A 20,290-nucleotide genomic window follows, 5' to 3' on the forward strand; every position below is an offset into this window, starting at 1 on the left:
TATGAATAGTAAATACTCCCATGTGTAAGAAGGAAAAGCATTTGTGACCAGTGTCATAGGCATTTATTTCCCTGTTAAGCTATCTATGCCTTTCACAGCACCCGCCCCTCCTAACCTGACTTTTCTGTCTGCACTCAGCACAGTGGCCATATGAGGTTATAGGGCAAACCTTGGGGATATGTGCACACAAGCCTGATGGCCAGCAAGGGCTCCCTTAATGTCCAGCCTTGTGTAAGGCCCTGGAACAAAGTATTCATCACACTCAAGTTTACAGGAGGAAGGACACTTGTGGCCAGACGAGGTAGGCAGAGGAAGGAGGAGCCCAGGAGAAGAGAGAAAATTCACTGTTTGTGGTCCTGGGTTTGCGTGGACTGGGACTGAAATTGTCATCAGCAGCCAGGTTGTAGAGCTCTGGGCTCTGGAACAAAGGTCCTGGAACAAAGCTGGAGAGATGTGCACAGACTCCTTTCGCTAAGTAAGTCACTCAAACAATGAACAGATATCAATTTTGTGGTTAATAAGAGAACACTTCCTATGCAACTTAAACTGCCTACATGTTAAAAAAAAGAGATATAAACAAAGCTGCCTTAAATGCTCTAGAATAAAGAGGTTCCTTTTAAATATAAATTAGGCAGTGCCATATATATCTATCCCTATCTATTTATATTTATATTTTCTATGTTTATCAATCACCTGATTTTTACAGTAGATCTTTGCATCTAATTTTTTTCACTTGAATTGGATAGGGGCTGGATTGCCAGTTGGCTTCAGTATGCATCAGTAATGACAGCCCAAAAACGTTTTATATATGCAATCTAACTGATTTAGTCGAATTTCTCACTCAAGTTATTATAGTTATTGGAGATATAGATAGGCAGGTATATGAGATAGATAGATAGATAGATAACCTAGAATAGACAAGAGGTCAGAAATATTTGGCGGGAGGGATAAACTTACTTTCCTTGGGTTTTTCCTATATAAAAAGTTTATGAAATAAACTGTTTCAAGAAATACTTTCCTTTGTTTGGTTTCCACAACACCAGCCCTCTGATTTTCTTTCTACTTCCTTGGCTCCATAAATATTTGCTGAACAAATAGTGAATGAATAAATGAATGAATGACTATGAATGAATCGTTCAAGAAGCGATTAGCTGCAATAAATCAAAGTCCATCTAAGCAAATAATCTAACAGTGAAATCCCTAAATGATGAGAATAGACGCCAAGTTCCAGTTCTTAGGATAAATTTGTAGCCTTTACAACCAAGCACCACCATATCGATCCATGTGGGATCCCACAGGTCTGCCAGAGACCCCAGTGTGGCTCCCTAGTTGCAGAAAAAGGAGTGTTTAGTTCCTCATCTATGACATAAATATCTAGTATCAGGTCTATTCCGATCCAATGAATGTCCTTAAAACCTTCAGGCACAACATCTTAAGTTCTCTTTAAGAACAGTTATGAGCTATTTCAGATCAGTGGTTTTCAAATTATGCTTCCAAGGACTGGAAAGTGCTCTATGCATATACGTGTATCCATGTGTAATTACCTAGAATCAACTTGTTGACCTAAAGGGACAGCAGGTTTTTGTGCTCACCTTCTCCTATGATCATAAGGCATATACTTAAGTTTATAATATAATAAAATATGTTATAGTATACATAAGCTGCCATATTATATATTTGTATACTTTCTGAGCACTCTATTACGTGCCAAGGATTGTAGTGATTTATACAGATTATCTCATTTAATCATATCATCGACCCTACACAATGTCAACTCTTCCTTCCTCCCCCACCACGCCCCTGCCACATTGTGTAGGTAACTGAAGCACATGTAAGATATGCGACTTGCCCACAATAATACAGCTGCTAAGTGGTTAAAAGAAAAAAAAAAAAAAAAAGGCAGCATTCCAAACTCTGTTAACCCTTATTCTGACAGTTTTAGATGATCATTTATTAGAAGGATCGTAGCTGTGTTCTTAAAAACTCAGTGCAGGTCAGGCTCCCCGAAATACAAATGTACAAATAAATGACCACCTTTTGTCTGTGTGAATCTGCTGCTACCTGTTGATAAAGGAAGTTTTTTGTGGGAATGTCTTTTATAGAACAGATACGCAAGCCCGTGCTGTCCGCTGGCAATCTCACCCTCTCCACTGAGGAATGACAGCCTAACTGTTCTCTGGATTTGCTTCTTAAAGAGTCTCTACAGGTAGGTGGATTTTGTTGCTGTTTCATTCGTTTGAACAGGGCTCAGGGAGGAAACGATCTTTATGTGGTTATTATATGGGAGAATGTGATCCACTTCTTAATATTTGGTCTGTTCACCTGTCTGTATTTTTACCCCGCTTCCTGTTTCTCCCAGATTATGAAGATTATAATGATTACGGCTGTTAGTGAGATGAACGATCCTACTGATGATACTGCATTTCATAGAGTATATGCATCTGGGTAGTCAGAGTAACGTCGTGGTATACCGGATAACCCTAGCAAATGTTGAGGGAAAAATGTCAGGTTGACTCCTACAAATATGATTACAAAGTGTACTTTTGCTCAGGTGTCATCTGATGTGTAGCGTGAGAATAATGGGGATCAGTGTACAAATCCTCCTATAATCGCGAACACTGCGCCTATTGATAGTACGTAGTGAAAGTGGGCTACTAGGTAGTATGTGCCGTGTAGTACAATGTCAAGTGAAGAGTTTGCTAGTACGATGCCGGTTAGTCCTCCTACTGGGAATAGGAAGATAAAACCTAGGGCCCTGTTAAAAAAGGAAGATAAAACCTGTTAGCGTGAGAACCAGGCACTGAAAATGAAATCTGAAACTATCAGGAAGGCTGACCACCTCATTAGGGTGGTTTCCCACACTTAAGGCATATTTGATAAACAATATTAAAAAGCCTTGGCTGAGGTGTAGGGTGGAGGAGAGCAAAGAAGAGAAGGTTTAAGTGCGTCTCTTTTCTCCACAGTCAAATTCATTGCCAACATGCCCAATAAAAATAATGCATCTCAAGTGAGAAAAATAAAATGCTTACCTGCCGTCACTCCAAACGTAATGAAGAGATAATGCACGTTTGCGGCGTAGGCACTCAGCACCCAGCCCAGGGAATTCACCACCCCGCCGATGATGGCAGTCCAGCGGCACCCACATGTGTTGATGAAGAAGCCAATGAAAGGTCCTGTCATAGAATTTTTAAAAACAAAAACAAAACTGACTAACAGGAATTTATTTTCATTCTTCCCTAGGTAAATTCTCCAATGAAGACAAAGAATAAAACATTATTAGAACTATTAAATAAAGAAAAAATAACTATTGCTTTATATACAAAAACCCTTTAGCATGCATAGATGGAACAGCACAAGGTTCTAGGTTTTCAAGGAGGGCAGACCTGAAAGACACACTGGTTCATTCTTTTATGTAGAAGGAGGCTTTAAGCCAGTGGGTATAGGGCTGTCTCCATCCTATGGATGCATTTTGCTTAAACAACATTTAAAAATTGTCTTTGAATCAGTGACCAACATTTAAAAATGAAGAGCGTCCACATGCACCCCCAATCCAATGGCAAAACCACCTTCCCAGGTGGAGTGGTGACATGGCCGACCCCGCTATGCTGGGTCACAGCATCTCTATTTTGTCCCTTTTGTCTTCATCTGGCCTCTTGACCTCATTTACATCACTTGTTTGGCCTCTTTACATATTTGAGTTTTTGACCTGAGACCTAAAGGGAATACTCCAAGGGGCTTCTCAGGACTCCCTTGTTTCCAGCAGGGAACCTATAGCCCGCTTCCACGAGGATGCCCAGATGCAATTACACCTGAAAATTCCAGGGCTCTTTGCCATGGCTTCATATACACCTCAGCCCCTGCCGACTCTCCCAATCTCTGACCTAACCCTTCTGACTGCATCTTTCCCACACTGAGGCTTTGTTGTGCCAGATACAGCAATACTCACACCAGTATCGTATTCCACGAGCCACGTTCCGGTCACTTACTTTACTAGGACACTCTATTTTTTTGTTGCCAACCCTCTTTGATTTTTCTTCCTAATGTTGTGGTAATTTCTGCAGTCTTGGAGGTTTAATGACTGCCTTGTGGTCAATGGTTCTTTGATTAGATTCCAATAGCCACCCAGGTTTTAGCAGATGCAGCAGGAGATGCTAGGAAGATGACACACTGTAAATCTCTTATTTTTGTTCATTACTATGTCACGTGGTTAGGAAACCCTATATTCAGTGGGACCTTTTCAGCTTCAAAACTTGCTGAACTCTATGAAGCATCCCCTTTTAGCCCAATTCAAATACAATTTCACTTTAAAGTTCCAACTATATTCACAGGTATATACCTGGGTATATTCAGGTGCATGATCTGCTAGTGAGTTTACTTTGTCTAATGGCTTTGAAAGGCCTAACAATGATCAAAATGAAGACATTAATTTAATCAACCTTCTTGCATTATAGAAAATAATTTGTAGATAAACCTATTAAAATAGGCAATATAGTAATTAAATATATACATGTATATATGATAAAATAAACCTTATATAAACAATATATAAAATAAGTACAACTAAGATAAAAATCGAAGAGAATTATTGGGGGCAACTAAAATTCAGGAACCATAAGTTGAAGGTATTTCTTCGATTTCTCAATGATGATTTTTATTTTTCGAAACCCACGGTCACTCGACCATGTGAAACTCTGATGAGTGGGTAAAAAGAGAAAAATAAATGACTCCTTGGTTTGCTATTAATAGCCCTTTTAACATATGTGCAATCAATAGGTCACAATTAATGCTTTCCTTGTTACAGAAAGGGCTCAGAACCAAGTTTTTCTGAAATACTGCACACTTACATAACATCACATTAAAAAAGCATTTGAGGAAATAAAAAGCAGGGGATTACCACATTAGTGCTTACATAACATTACATTAAAAAAGTATTTGAGGAAATAAAAAGCAGGGGATTACCACATTAGCACTATTGTTATTCAGGTCTGCAGGAATTTTATATATCAAGAAGAAGGTATAATCGAGAAATCAGGATTTAAGGGATGATTTTGAAGGCTGAATCATTATATAGATATATTGGAGTAGTCAGAGGGAAATACCTGAAATCTCTAAATTGTAATCCAGCAGCCTTGATCTCCAATAATGATTGTATATACCTTATCTTCTGCCCCTGTGATTGTAAAAACCTTGTGACTAACCTTCATTTGTACCCAGTTATCCAGTTTTCAACTTTAGGGTCTTGTGATCCCTAAAGACAGCCCCTAGTGTTTATTAATGAAGGGTCTTGGGTCAGCCCAGTACTGACCCACAGCAAATCCAAAGTTATCCTGATAACCTAGACTGGATCTAACTAAAGAGGGCCCTCCTGACATGCGCAGTAGCTTAGAGTTTAACCTACACGTCACCTATACCTCATTCCACCATTTTCTTACATATGTCCTGTGACTAAGCGTGTAATCAATCTGGTGTGCTCAATAATTAGTTCACCTCTAATTACAACATCTGGGGCCACTGTTCTCATTACCCTAAACTCTGCCCATCTTTTTCTCTAATAAAATTACCAGAACTACTGCAGTAGGGAGACAGATTTGGGGCCTCTAGCCCGTCTGCTCTCCTACTGTGCACCTAGTAATAAACTCTTTCTCTCTTTGAAACCCCCGGTCTCAGGAATTGGTTATTGAGTGCATTGGGCAAAAGAATCCACAGCCTTTGTCCAGTAACGAGGGTATTAATTGTTTTACTGATAAGACCATTAAGTTGGTAACAGTGCCTAACTTCAAGCTTCTAGCATGCCTGGGCTACAGTCATTTATGATTTGCAGAGGGACAAACTCAGGCCCAGAAATGCTGTGACCTCCATAGTTACATAATCAAAAAACAATAATTTAAAAAAGGAAGTCCAACTCAAGCTTTCTACACTTCATTTCATTTCTTACATTGGTTACTTATAGTCAGCTAGAATCTCCAACCTTGACATGCCGTTTCAATAAAATGGAAAGAACTCTTCCCAAACAAATTTTAGAGAGGGGGAATAATAAAGATGATTCCTATGTATATATAAAATTTTCCAATTGTCCTGAAAGTATGACTTACATTTTTATGGTGTAATTAAATGTTTTGGAATCATGCACATTGTCATTATCAGACATTTTTCTCTTCAGAACGAATTGGAATTTTGGCCTATCTCCCTTATAAATTGCTGGGGTAACATCCTTAGGAAGTCACAAATTTTTTGCCTATATGAGATTCTAATGGGTTTTGCCCTCACTCGATAAGGAGTTTGGGGCCTCAAAATCAAAAGTTCTCTGCCACAGCTGAACATTGGAGTTACTTGGGAGTGTCAAAAAAAAAAAAAAATCCCCAAGAGATTCATTGAGATGGTTTGGGTGTAGCATGGACATCAGGATTTTTTAAATCTCCCCAGGTCGTTCTAATCTGCAGCCAGGATTGAGAACCACAGCTTTAAATCTATTTAGCAGGTATAAATTATCCTTTGCAGAGTCTGCAGAGTCTACAGAGTCTCCTAACATATAGCTCCCACCAAGAATTATTCAATGAGCTTTCACAGGCGCAGCTGTAGACACAAATGAGGTGATAATGTTTTGTTAAAAGTTGGAACCTTCTGCAGGAAGCTAGCTAATCCCAGCAAGTAAAGAATTGAATGACAGAAATTTAATGATTTTACCACATGCAAGTCATTGCCCAGGAAGGAGATGGCTTTCAATTACTATAATATAGTTCATGTTTTGTTTTGTTTTTTTCCATTTCAGAAAGGTAACCAAAATGAGATTATAATTACTAGAAAATGAAAACAAGTTCTATTTATTAATTTCAAATATATATCGTATTTTCAGATTTCTTTCTACAATGAGGAAGATAAAGTATCGCAGTCAATACAATTTTGGACTCCAATGGGCAGGTTTAAAGCCCTGTTCCACACTTAACAGGCTGTTCAATCTTCAGTAGGTTACTAAGGATTCTGAGTGTTACATGTTCTTCATCTGTAAAACAGAGATGATGGTCTGGCCTCTGGGGTTGTTTAGGACCAAATGAAATCATGTAGCTAACATATGCCTGGGGGGAGAAATGCTAAATGATGGATAAGTGTCATTGGAAAAACATCCTCATGTTGTTTAATTTACCTGCAGCCACCTCAAACCCGCCAGCTTAGGATAAACGGCAGTGACTTAGTGTCATATGAATGGAATAAAAGACCTTTCAATTTTATAACTATCAACTCCCTCTGTTATGATTTCTGAGCCCAAGGGCAAAAGATGTGTATTTGGTAGGCAGGTTTCCCTGTAGAAAGGTTGGTTTGCAATCTGAAACTCCCCTGTCTGGAATTCACATATTCTCAAATGGGATTCTGAGCGCACACTTTACCCACCCAGTTAAATTAAAGATGACCATCACATTTCACCATCAGTATGAATTAGGGGTTCTTATTTTGAGAGTCATCTTCAAAACCATACTGAATAATTTTCGGACTGGTTCCCACTGCTTAGTTGCTGTAGAATTTATGAAATGCAAAACAGTATCTAAGAACACCTTATTAGATGGTCTGGAAAATGTTGGAGCATTTCAAATCCTGGACGTTGTCTGGATTTTTTTGCTGCATGTGCATATTTACTAGATTCTGAGTCTACAAAGGGTTTGTTCTCATCCTTAAAAACATTGTTTTAAAAAACGGAATCTGGGTTTTAATTGTTCGGAAAACGAAGTTTTTTGTTGCTAACTTATTGAGAAGGTAGAATCATCTCCAACCCAAAACTAGAACACTCTCTACACTGAAGCAAACCTACATGCATTTATCACAGTCCTAGTTTTACAAGGCTGATGCAGGGTTTAATTATTTTATAGACCAAAATTATTTATTGACAACTGTGTGATACACATTATGGTGCTCTTATCTAATTTTAAAACTTGATCAGTATGGATTTCTTTTAATAAACACACACATCTTGAGAAACAACTCCCTGCCCTTGTTTTCTATCATTAGGTAGCACTATCGTTGTTATCAATTTGTTTGTATATAAAAATAACATCAACGAAATGCCAAATAAGACCAACAGATCTCTGAATGGAAGTCAATTGAATGTACAAGTGTAGAAATCACTGACAAGGAACATACTTCCATCAAACATACATATGCTTATTGTCCACGTGCTCTCACAAAACAAGAAAAAGATTTGAGGTAGTTTATGTTTCCAGTATAAAATATCTTGAAATAAATGAGATGTAAAAGTATGGCTTTTACTTCCAAGTGAAGCAACGGAAAAATATTAGTTACAGTAGTAATTATCTCATAGGATTGTTAAGAGAATTAAATAAAATTAAATGAAATAATGTATGGGGAAGCACCTGCCATATCATTGATGCGTGGTATTAGTGACAGTAAAAGTTGTTTCGTTTCTGAACTGGAAATATTGACCATAATGGCACATGGTATTTAAAAATGTCTTTTTAAATTTAATATCTCCAGGTAGATAAGCATTCATTTCACAGATTGCTGTGGGTTTAGGCTTAACTAGAAAATCCAAGAATATATCACTATTCCTGCCTGTTAGCTATATGATTAACATTTCTGAAAACAGTTCAAGAGATTCTCTAATAACATCTGATCAATAATATTGTGACTTAACATCAGAACTCTGAAATAAGATTGCTACTTGCCTTTTATACTATTTTCTCTAAAATCTTAATCTTTTTTGAAGTACTCACGAACGTCAATTAGACAGATTTGCAATAATGATAGATAATGAATCATAACAGTTCAGAAGACAGCCTTTGGGGCAAAGGAGGGTTTTCAAAATGCCCCCAATGTTTCCAATATCCAAATAGGAATATGGACGAATAGCTACTGCCTGAGGTTTCAAGATGAGCTCTCACCCGCCACGGGGAATTGCCGTTTTCGAATCGTCTGGTTTTACACCGTGATGACGCGAACATACCCACAATCAAGGTGATGCCCATGCTGAGGGAGCTGACCCAGGCGGTCAGGCCCCGGCTCTGGTGGAACTCCTCGAGCCACTCCACGTTGAGGATGCCCAGTGCCATCTGGGAGCCCATGATGAGAATGTGCACAAAGAAGGAGGACAGGACCACCATCCACGCCCATCCGCCGTCGATGTTCGGGTGGGGTTTGAGCGTCTTCTTATCTTTGGGGTCATCTTCAAAATCATACCCGATATCTTCATGACTTGTGTACATTTTCCAAAATTTTCTGAAATATGTATAAGAAATAATGTCATTGAATATCAGAACAAAAAATTGTCATCCTCATTTTTTTTTTTTTTTTTTTTTTTAGTTGCGTAGTCCGGGAATCGAACCCAGGTCTCCTGCATGGAAGGCGAGCGCTCTACCGCTGAACCACCCACGCAGCTTCGTCATCCTCTTCTGACATTTCCACCTCCCTAACGTGACCAAAGTGCCCCATCGTCTCATCAGACCTTAGAATTCATCTTGGTCATTATGCTTATCTGGGAATATGCCTCGGTTTTTCACAGGAACAAAGGCTCTTTTGAAACCTGTTTCATCTTTACAGTCGCCCCATACAGCAAATATGATAATCTTGATTCTCGAGAAATGAAAAATAGATGCAGAGAAGTGGAGGGACTCTCCTCAGGTCTCACAGCCAGAAAGGAGTCGAGCCAGACTGGAAACTGGGATTTGAATTCAGCTATGTGTGACTCCAAAGCTCATATCCTGCGTCCCCTCATAGAGACGGATATTGACAGGTGATCAGAAAACATGGATGACTCAGTGGGGCCCCGTGCTGTACTGAACAAACTCAGTTTGTGACTCTGTTTGCTCAGTACAAGACAGGTGGGTTAGTCTCAGGAGGACTGACTCAAACTAACCCGACTCAGAAGGAACTGATAAAGTAAAAGGTCAATTTATTATTTTACAATGGGAGATATAGCTGTCTAATAATAATACTGGTTAACACATATGTCTGATATACAAGACACATACTTTTATCCCCTCCGCCCACCCCCATCCCAGCATTACTTTAGGAAACTGAGTTGGTTACTAGAAAATTATTTAGAAAATATGGAATCAGACTAAAGGGATTTGGCTATGACAATGATGTACAGATTCCCAGGGGAGGCCACCAGGCAGGCAGGGGCTGGATCATGCAGGGCCTTGTGTGCAAATAAGGAGGTGGGAGGTTATCTTGTATAAAATGAATAGCATTGGTTGAATTCACCCAAGTAGGAGACATAATGAGATTTATGCTTCACATAGAGACTTCTCTCAAGATGTTGGGATGAGAGGAAAGAGTCTGGGCAGGAGTTAGAAGAGGGGGTGATATGAGGACAAGAGAGGATTTTGCCTTTTTTTTTTTTGTAGGATGAAAATTAAGTGTATGTGTAAAGACTGAGAATAAAGAATGAGAGGAGAGAGAGAGAGAAGAGAAAATGGACGACTGATCCTGAAGGTAGTGGGACTCGACAGGTAGAAGGGTTGGTCTTGTTGGAGAAGACCCCCATCCTGAGACTGAAGGAGGGAGGGGTGGATGGAGATAAGATGGCAAGCAGTGGGATGGAAGGTTATACCTGTTGGTCTGATTTCTTTGGTGAAGTAAAGGCTTAGGTCATGGGCTGAGAGTGCAGAGGCTGGAGGCTGGATAGGGGCCCCGATGTTCAGCATGGAAGAGACTCTTGCCTAAAACCAGTGGCAATGATTGCTGGGTGGTTCTGAGGGTCCAGCTGAGCCCCACAGGGCACGGCGATCTGGAGAACCAATGGCAGAGTTGGGAGCAAGGTGGAGCATCGTCTGAGATGCTTCAAATCAGCATTACAGCAGCCTAAAAGTGGTGCCTGCAGTTCTAGACAATGCCACTGATAAAAGACTCTCCCCTGAAAAATACCTTTCGTCTGATTTCTAAGCAATTGCCCTTGAGTGTTTTAATATTGAATATTGAGATATATTCACATATCATACAATCATCCAAAGTATACAATCAGTGGTTCACAGTATCATCATATAGTTGTGAATTCATCACCATAATCAATTTTTGAACACTTTCATTACTCCAAAAAATAAAAAAAGAACAGCTAAACATCCCATACCCTTTATGTACCTTCATTATTTATTTATTTTTTGTCTTTATTTTCTTACTCATCTGTACATACAATGACAAGATTTTCACAGTCACATGGTCACACTGTAAAAGCTATATAGTTACATAATTATCTTCAAGACTCAAGGCTATGTTCTTACTTATAACCTTGTACAAAGAATATATAATATCGGGGTATAAGAGGAAAGTGCTATTGTATTTTGTGGGCTATGTTTAAAGGAAAACATCAACAGTACCACAGCAACACCAGGGGTAAATAATGGGGGAAGGGACAAGAATTAAGGGGAGGTTTGAATTTTCTCATTGATAAGGGTATGTTTACTGGTTATTTTTCTCCTGGGAACAATGACATTGTCTGAAATTGAGAGTGTTGACAGACAGTTGACTTTAGACATTATACATGGTTCCCAATGGATTGAGGTGGGTAAAGGCTGCACTGACTGAGAAGTAGATTGGCGAATGGTAGTGTATACATATGATCAGACATTGTGCTGCTACAGAAAGGTACAACGTTGTGAGGCATGCAACATTGTGAATGAACTTGTGGGACATTTTGTGAGGCAAAATAAGCCAGAAACTAAAGAGCAAATATTGTATGGTCTCATTTAGAAAATGTTCACAAGAAAACAGAGACTTAGAGTGTAAGCTCTTATAGCAGCCACATTTATTACAATTCCAGAGTGGTAATTGTAATTTCTAGATTTTGAGAGACAGTGCTATATATGCATAATCTGGTATTTAGAGATAAGAATGAAGCAGATCAGATTGGGATTAAGGTAATTCAGAATACAGGGGTAAGGAAGACATTGGCTATATTTTAGAACTGCACCTTCTCTATGAGACCAAAGAAACAAAGGTTTATTTTTTCTAGAACCTAGATTTTCTATAGCACATAACCTAACTCAACCTGTCTGGATAGCTCATTTATAATCTGGTTGGAGAGACGGAGATTAGACAGTTGTAAATGCCAGGAGCAAGGCCAACAGGGAACAAAATATTCCAGTAGAATCTTTCTAAAGAACAGAGCAGAGGGCAGCCTCAGGGGGCTTTTCAGGGGACTTTCTTCTCCACACTAGGCAGACAGGAGGGCGGGGTACAGGAAGGGTGGGGTACAGGAAGGGTGGGGTACAGGAAGGGTGGGGTACAGGAGGGCAGGGGTGCAGGAGGGCTGGGGTGCAGGAGGGCTGGGGTGCAGGAGGGCTGGGGTGCAGGAAGGGTGGGGTACAGGAGGGCAGGGGTGCAGGAGGGCTGGGGTGCAGGAGGGCGGGGTACAGGAGGGCAGGGGTACAGGAGGGCAGGGGTACAGGAGGGCTGGGGTGCAGGAGGACAGGGATACAGGAGGGCTGGGGTGCAGGAGGGCAGGGTACAGGAAGGGTGGGGTACAGGAGGGCTGGGGTGCAGGAAGGCTGGGGTGCAGGAAGGCTGGGGTGCAGGAGGGCTGGGGTGCAGGAGGGCGGGGTACAGGAAGGGTGGGGTACAGGAGGGCAGGGGTGCAGGAGGGCTGGGGTGCAGGAGGGCTGGGGTGCAGGAGGGCTGGGGTGCAGGAGGGCTGGGGTGCAGGAGGGTGCGATACAGTTATCCACCAGCTCCTCCTCTGTGGCATCTGCACCCCAGCTTGCCGTTTCAATCCATGGGACAATTAGGAATGTTTCAGATAATTATGAGACATCACAAAGAACAGTTTCAGCAGACTGATGAATTTCAGTGTTATTAGATGAGATGCCTGAATTCGGCTTCATTCATGCCTTTGATGACATAAATGGTAATCATTATCTGTCTCATTATTTGTGGTTGGTACCTTGCTTATCACTATGAGGGGAGATACTGACCTGGATTTTTGTTAGTTCGTGGACCTTACTAGCTGAGCTGAGACTCTATAACCTCTCCCAACCTCGCTCAAGCTCATCACTGGCCCAAAGAAAAGCCTGACACAGAGGAGTTTCAGGGGGTCAGCGTCTCCTCTGAAATTGTGTATAAAGGATTGTTTTTGTAAGATTCTAAATCACGTCTGTGAGTCATGACATTTACGAGCCATTGGACTGCATTTGGAATGCTCCTTATATTGAGCTGCGTATTAGATTTGAAATGTGGAGATTAAAAATGCAGAGTCCTGACTCCAGAGATTTTGATTCGGTTGGTGTGAGTGGCGGCTGAGCAGCAGTACTTTCTGAGCTCCCGCATGATTGTGAGGTACAGCTGAGAACCACTGCAAGCTCCCCTCCCCCACCCCCTTTCTGGCACTAATATTCCCACCGTGACACCCTCTGCCCCTTAAATAAGCAGCATGACAAAGGCATCAAAACTGTCAGCATATGGGGGAGACTTGTTTGGATCCCCAAGTGTTAGGATTTAAGGTTCTGGGTATGTGCAGTTCAAGAAATCCCTATAGGCAGCCTTAGTGCTGTGCCAAGGCAGCAGCCGGCTCCCCAGCTATCTCTTCTCCACTTCCTCTACCATCGAAAGGGCTTTCAAAGGAGCGGTGGGAGAGCCGGGAGGGTGCAGCCTTGGGAGCTTGCCAGGTGGGTGGGGGCAAGTCAAAAGGAAAGGGGCGGCGGTGGGCAGCAGCGACGTCCCTGGACATCTAACATGAATCTGCAGAGTGAGCCAGTTTGCAAAGCTGGACTTCCTGAGTCTGGGCCACAGTGGCCTTCTCAGCCAGCTGACTCAGCAGTTCACTTTGCAGGGAGTGGTTTTTTCCCTAAGGGAGCTTCTGTGAAGAAAGCCTGGCACCCGGATCCCACCGTCAGACAGCAAGGCACATGGCTGGTGTCTGCTGGTCCTTCACTCTTGGGCATCGTTGCTTTCAGGTTCTGGTTTCAGTGGCTCTTTCAGTTTTTGTGGATCCTCTCTTAGCATCTCCCGGGCTTTTCTCTCTCTCAGCTCTCTCTGGGGCTGACTCAGGCATAAATATAAGTAGGCTTGGCTTCTCCTTTGCAGAAATAAGTTGCATAAGGCAAGCCCCAAGATCGAGGGCTTGACCTATTAAATTAGTAGTCCCCAATTCTTGTGGGAATATCAGAAATTTCCCAGGTGAGGAAGTTTGATGTTTCCACTTTTCCCCCCCAGTCTTGCAGAAGGACTTTGCAAACACTTTTAAATATTTTTTTATTACTCTGGAATGTATCAGGGCATCACACTAAGCTGTACAACCAACAAGATCTCATTCCCTATTCAAGGTTCCATATAATTATGGTGTTTGAATAAACTGAACATATCTAAACAAATTAGATAATGTGCTACCCAAAATATAAAGTTTGCACCAAACAAACTTCTCTCCCTTTGGTTAACAGAAGTTGAAGTTTTGAAGCAAAGTCAATTATCATCCTTGACCCTTTAATCTATTTACCTTAGTCCTATCTAGATGCCCTTGAGTTTTAATAACATGTGCAAGTTTCAAATTAGCATGCTTTAAATTACTTATCCTTTAGTAAATGCTGTACTCTGCAAGGAAGTTGTTTCAGAGAACTCCCAGTTATACAGTGAATCCCAGCACATGTGGGCCCAGTGTCATGCATTTGTTTTGAGAATATCTCCTCAAAGTCTGGAGTAGTTGGCATTCACCTCGGCAGGATTCGCCTCTCCCACCCTGAGGTGCGACACATTCCTGTCTTTAACGAGGGGACATTGGGAATGACCTCTGGCTGCACATGAAATATTTTATGAAATGTGAAAAGTATCTTTAACTTTGAAAACCATTCTTGTTTTAAGACAGAAGAATATATAATAATGAGGATTACCGATTATTCCATGGTTATTACTGAAAATAATTTTATTGCAATGGAGAAAGGTGGGGGTTAAAAAAAAGTCCCATTCCGGGTGTCAAATATGCTGGGAATGCGTCCAATTATGGGACTTTTCTCAGCAATGCTCTGACGTGTTGGGGCACAAATGTCTGCCACAGCCTGTTTCTGTACAGCCTACGAGCTAAGAATTGTTTTTACCTTTCAAAGGTGCCAGGAGCCTACAAAACCTAAAATATTTACTATCTGACCCTTTCCAGAAAAAGTTTGCAGACTCCTGGGCTGTCGCATTGGTTCCAGCTGGGGTGGGGGGGAAGGTTGCTGGGGGTGGGACTGCGGAGAAGAAATGGTGCAGGAAAATCAAGGTACCAATGGAAAAATCTAATGGCTCTCTCCTGCGGCTGGCCTTGGCTCTGTCCTTTCCTTCACTTCTGGTTCTTGTTGTTATTTTCACATTTAAGTTATTCTGTCTCCTAAACAGCTGTCAGTTCTCAGCCAGGACACTCCCTGCTCGCGTTGCAGGTGTCTGCCATGGTCCTCGACCACCTCCCTTCCCTCCGCCTCTCCATTACCCAGCAGGCAGCGATAAGATGGAAATCTTCCCATGCAATTTTCCCGCCCTTCCATTATCAGCAGGATCGAGTCCAAAATCTTAGTCAAGGGCCCAAGGCTCGCCTTGTGCTCTGGCTGCTGCCAAGTCTTACTCGCATATAATCTGCTGCCCCGACCGGGTCCACCCCCTGCCCTGCCTCCTTTGCACTTTGGTCTCTAGCAATGAAGCAGCAGCTGCTGCTCCCTATACCTGGCACAGCCCCTGAAATACATCTTTGCTTTTGTGCAGGACACCCTCTCCTTCCCTCCCTTGGGAACACACTTCCCTCCCCTAATCCCAGCCCCGCCCCCCGTCCCCCGCTTGTCCCTCAAGGTTCCACTAAACTATAATAGTGAAACACTGAAATAATGAAAAGGAAAGAAATCCAACCTCAAATATATTCCTTATATCCAACATTGTAGTAACATGTATACTAGATCAACAAACATAATAACAGCATATGCTATACTATAATAAATGTATGATAAATCAATCATGGTATGGATATATAACGCATGTCTGCCATCAGAAATACAATTGTTCAAGGCTCTCTGAAGACATGGAATGAAGGTCACATGAACATGTGACCTTTCAATGGGGTTGACAAAATGGGACCTTTTGAGGATCACTTTGTCATTGTTAAAGAAATGTACAAAAAAAATGTATCCACAGGAAAAAAAGGCTGGAATGACCCAGAAAAAAAATGTCTATGGAGACTATCCTTTGGATGACTGTCTTATAAGTAACTTCCCCCTCTTTTATTTGTAAAAAATTTCAACATAAACATATTAACTTTCTTATGAGAAAATAAAGTCTCTGTCTTTCAAACACTATCCGGTTCAGCCTTTAGCCTGCAATTAGACTAGTACCTAAATTGTTAAATATATACACACACACACATACACATACACACATACAATCCAAGAAGCATTTCTCCTGGGAGGTCTTCTGTCTGCTTTGGGGTCTGGGCTCAGAGGCGCATCTATGCCCCCATCTGAGCCAGCCTTTCACCTACAAAACCTAGACACTCATTTACTCCCCTCCTATCTGGTACCAGTCCCTGGGGATAGACAGGGATGGGGAAACATTTGCTCTCAAAACCTACAACCAGGGGTGAGAGCTGTACTCAGGGAAGGGTCTGGAGGATGAGCTGACAGAGCCTCAGAAGGGGCTCTTGTCTTCTCTCTGTCTTGCCCTTGCTGGCGACATGTGGAATCCCAAGGAACCAGAAGGAGGTGAATCAGGCAGCTTGATAAGAAAAGGGCGAGAATGACACGCGTGAGTAATAACATCGTGTCACAGCCCATGGACAACACTAAGAAATATCAAAGTGAATAAAACAACACAACTTTGCATTTTCTAAGGGGCATTTGCATCTAAGAAAGTCTTTGAAATATAATAATAGTAATAATAATATTCAATCCCTGGGTTCAAATGTTAAACACTTTTCTAAAGCAATGTTAAGAACTTTATATTCTTACTGAATATTTTATAACATGTAGTTGCCATTGACCTGCTTCTGACATTTCCTGTTTATCTTTCATAAATAAATGAGACTGAGCAGCATTTAAATGGACACGTTTTATTCAAAAGGTACCAAAGTTCATGTAGAATATAATGTCAAATGCAGAGGGGGAGAGGGAAGAAGTTCTATCACATCTTCAGGAAATTCTTGCAGCTCCCCCGACCCCGGGCAAAAGTCATTTGCACCTTTCACATCTAAATCTCTCTAAAGGAAATTACTATTTTGACTAATCACAGCTAACCTATTGGCCAACCAGGTCAACTAAAACAAACAAAAAGACAGCAGAAAAAATAAATGTTTTTTCTTCCACCTACAAGTTTATGTTTAGCACTTAAGCATTTATATAGCTACAACACAGAAAATAGTCATTTCAGTATTTTAATATTATAATCCTCCTCCTATAGGTCACAGCCCCTACTCTGTTCCTGGAGAGAGACAGAGACAGAGACAGAGACAGAGAGAGAGTTACCTGGGCCACTGGCCTTGCATCTTTTTCCACCCTAGGTCCTCAGGCCGAGCTTACCCACATTTTTGACATTATGACAGAGACATAAAGTAACAATACTTTGTGTGACATGTCAGGATAAATGATGGCGCTATTTTGTCCACTAAAGATCAATATATAAAATGTAAGCTATTTAGGCATGCCTGTTGGAAGCACAGCCTTAGAACATCAGGGCCTCACCCTGGAGAAGGTAAAGAAAGGAAATGGACTATTAAGGAGCCAACAATCAACCTTCTGTTCCCCCCAAATGTAAATTCATATTCAGTGAAAAAGAAATTACAAATAGAGGGAAAATTAAGTCACATATGTAGGCTATGAAGTGGCGGGTAGCTACAGATTTAGGAGGTTAAAAGTAGAAACAAAAACATCTCAGATCCTACTGGAGTGTATCAGAGATTAAAGCGAAATTACATTCTCTATGGCTCTGTTATGGGAGTAATTTTTATTAGTTCATTTTTAATTTGGCTATGGGATTATGTTAGCATGTGGTGAGCTCATTATAAAGAAAAAAAAAAAAAAAGCAAAGCAGGGAAGTGCCAAGTTAAAAGGAAAATTACAACCTTTCCCAAAAGGTGGACAGAAACCTGCGGGTAGTAGGCTCTTCGTTTATTGCAGGCATGTGATACTTTTGCTCTTGAGACCTGGGGGGCACAGGAAACTGGGGCCTTTATAGCACACACCTGAGGCTAGCAGGTGTTAGAGGCTGGAGGTGGGAGGGCTGGGGAGGCCGAGCTAGGGGAGAGGAGAAGACAGAGCAGGAGGAAAGGCACCCAGATGGGTCCACGCTGAACTGCGGGAACTAAACAGATAAACGCCCTCTACAGGCCAGGGGCTGTGAGGGTGGTTTCTCCGCCATGACCCTGCCTGGTTGGCATCGGAATGTCCCCATTTCACAGATGAGAAAGCTGGGGCCATTAGGTCGTATGGGTGTGGTAGGGCTTAGAGAGTAGAGCTAGCAGGTCCTGGAGCCCTAATTTAAAGCCAGGCCTGTAGGATTCTAAAGCCTCTAAAAACTCCCAAACCTCCAAAACACACACACACACACACAACCACAAAGAAGACAGAAAAGACCAAAGGGAATCCTTCTATTGCCAATAACGACCATCATTATCTTTGCTGATGAGCCCGAATTAACTTTTCTGCGAGAAGAAGCGGCCTAATGGTAAGCTGAATTGCGCTCCTATAAAATCACGGTCGTGGCGGCATTTGATGTTTGGCCTGGAAATGGCCGTCCCGCATCGCTCGCCCCATTTTGGTCTCTCCTTTCCTCCCTGCATCAGGACGGCGATGTGGGGAGCAGCGTTTGTGCTCCCAGGGCTTGACCTCTGCGCCCGGGGATCCGGCCTCGGAGCTCCACCCTCCGCCCGCCGAGCACCGCCCCCGGCCGCCCCAAGGCACCCCGCGCCCTTCCCCCCCACCCCACCCCCGGCGCTCCTCGGCACCCAGCAGCAGCTGGGCGGGGGAAGACGGCCGTCCTCAATCCCCACAGCCTGCGCGGGAGGCGTCCTGCACCCCCAAATGTCCCCTTGCCGCGAGCACCGGGCCTCCTGGTCTCGGCCCTATCAGTGCTCATTCGAGTGTCAAACTGGAGCAGCCAGAGAACCCGGGAGCGGGGCTGCAGCCGTGCGCCCCGGGTGCCGCGGGGGGCCCTGGGCGCCGGGAGGAGCGAGGCGCGCGTCCCCACGCTCCGCCTGGCGGGCAGCTGGCCCACGGCTTACCCCGCCCGCAGCTCCGGAGCTCCCGGGCGGGTGGCCTTGGTGCGACCACCGCGCTGCGGGCTCAGCGCTGCCCTCCACCGCCAGGACAGCCTTCCCCGACCCCGGCCTTTCCCTCGTCCCCGACGGTCCCTGGAGTGCAGCGGCCACCCCGTATGCCACCGACTCCAAGATGCCCCCAGCTGCCCCTCCATCATCTCCCGGGCTCCCGGGGCCGGCGGCGCCGAGCGGCCTCGGGGATACTCACCGCCCCCAGCCCGCAGGGCTGCGGCTTCACTCGGCTCCCGGCTCGGATCCCCGAACTTGCTGTTTTCCTCGGAGCCCCCCGAGCGGCTGGGCGTAGAGATGTGTTGCGAGGGCGCCTGTCATCCTGAGGCTGCCGGCGCCTGCGGCTCGGCTCCGCGCCCGCTCCGTGCGCTCCGCTCGGCTCCGGGCCCAGGGCTCCGCGCCGCGCGCTGCCGGCCCAGGTGAGCTTCTCGCGCAGGTGGGAGCTCCCGGCCTCAGCCCCTGTGGCTTTAAAAAGGGTATTTGGGGACGTGCCCGAACCTAACCTGGGCTTTCAGTCGGTGCAATTTCAAATCTCCACTCTCGTCCATTCCTATACCGGCTGATTCTGGTTTGGCAGAGCAAATTTGCAGTCAACTCACAGGCACACTCTTGTGGCGGGTTGGAGTTTGTAGCTGTGGCTCAGGCTCGCTCATGCTCTGCGCGGTTATAAATGGTGGGAAAGGCTTGAAACCTAATCCGGGATGCAGGTGAGAATAGTAGTTCCATTTCTCCGAGATAGGAGAGAAGTGAGAACACACACCCACGCCCAAGTCCGGGCCATAAATAGAGCCTTTCACAGCTCTAAAAGGAAGACCGTGCCCGCAGTACTCTTTGCCGAATAGGACTGTGATCTCTCATTCTTTGTCCCTTCCTGGGTCCCACTTCTCCCCTGCTCTGTCTTTTCTCAGGTTGTCCATCTCTACTTCTACATTATTATTTCTTTTTCCTCCATTCATGGACGCCACCCACAAGTCCCCGCAGTGCACCAGGCACAATCCTTTGCCCCTGAAAAATTGTCAATATTTGCTAAGGGAACGTGTGAGTAAATGAAGCTCGTGTTGTTTTACCTCACCTGAAGGA

At 43.3% G+C, this 20,290-nt stretch overlaps 1 protein-coding gene across 2 annotated transcripts in view; it reads right to left on the reverse strand.

The window, feature by feature from the left end:
- SLC16A14 (solute carrier family 16 member 14) overlaps positions 1-19,990 on the reverse strand; it is a 34,383-nt gene extending 14,393 nt beyond the window's left edge. The window contains exons 1-3 of one of the 2 annotated variants that reach the window (XM_077155381.1): positions 19,714-19,990; positions 8,951-9,222; positions 3,030-3,173 (exon numbers count right to left, since the gene is read on the reverse strand). In XM_077155381.1, coding sequence (XP_077011496.1) covers positions 3,030-3,173; positions 8,951-9,209 — 403 coding nt within the window. In that variant the 5' untranslated portion in view covers positions 9,210-9,222; positions 19,714-19,990. Of the gene's footprint in view, positions 1-3,029; positions 3,174-8,950; positions 9,223-19,409 lie in introns of both variants that reach the window. The other variant, XM_077155380.1, reaches the window with a different exon arrangement.
- Between the last annotated feature and the right edge of the window lie 300 nt (positions 19,991-20,290).

Source organism: Tamandua tetradactyla, chromosome 3 (assembly GCF_023851605.1).
Source record: "Tamandua tetradactyla isolate mTamTet1 chromosome 3, mTamTet1.pri, whole genome shotgun sequence".
Taxonomy (NCBI): domain Eukaryota; kingdom Metazoa; phylum Chordata; class Mammalia; order Pilosa; family Myrmecophagidae; genus Tamandua; species Tamandua tetradactyla.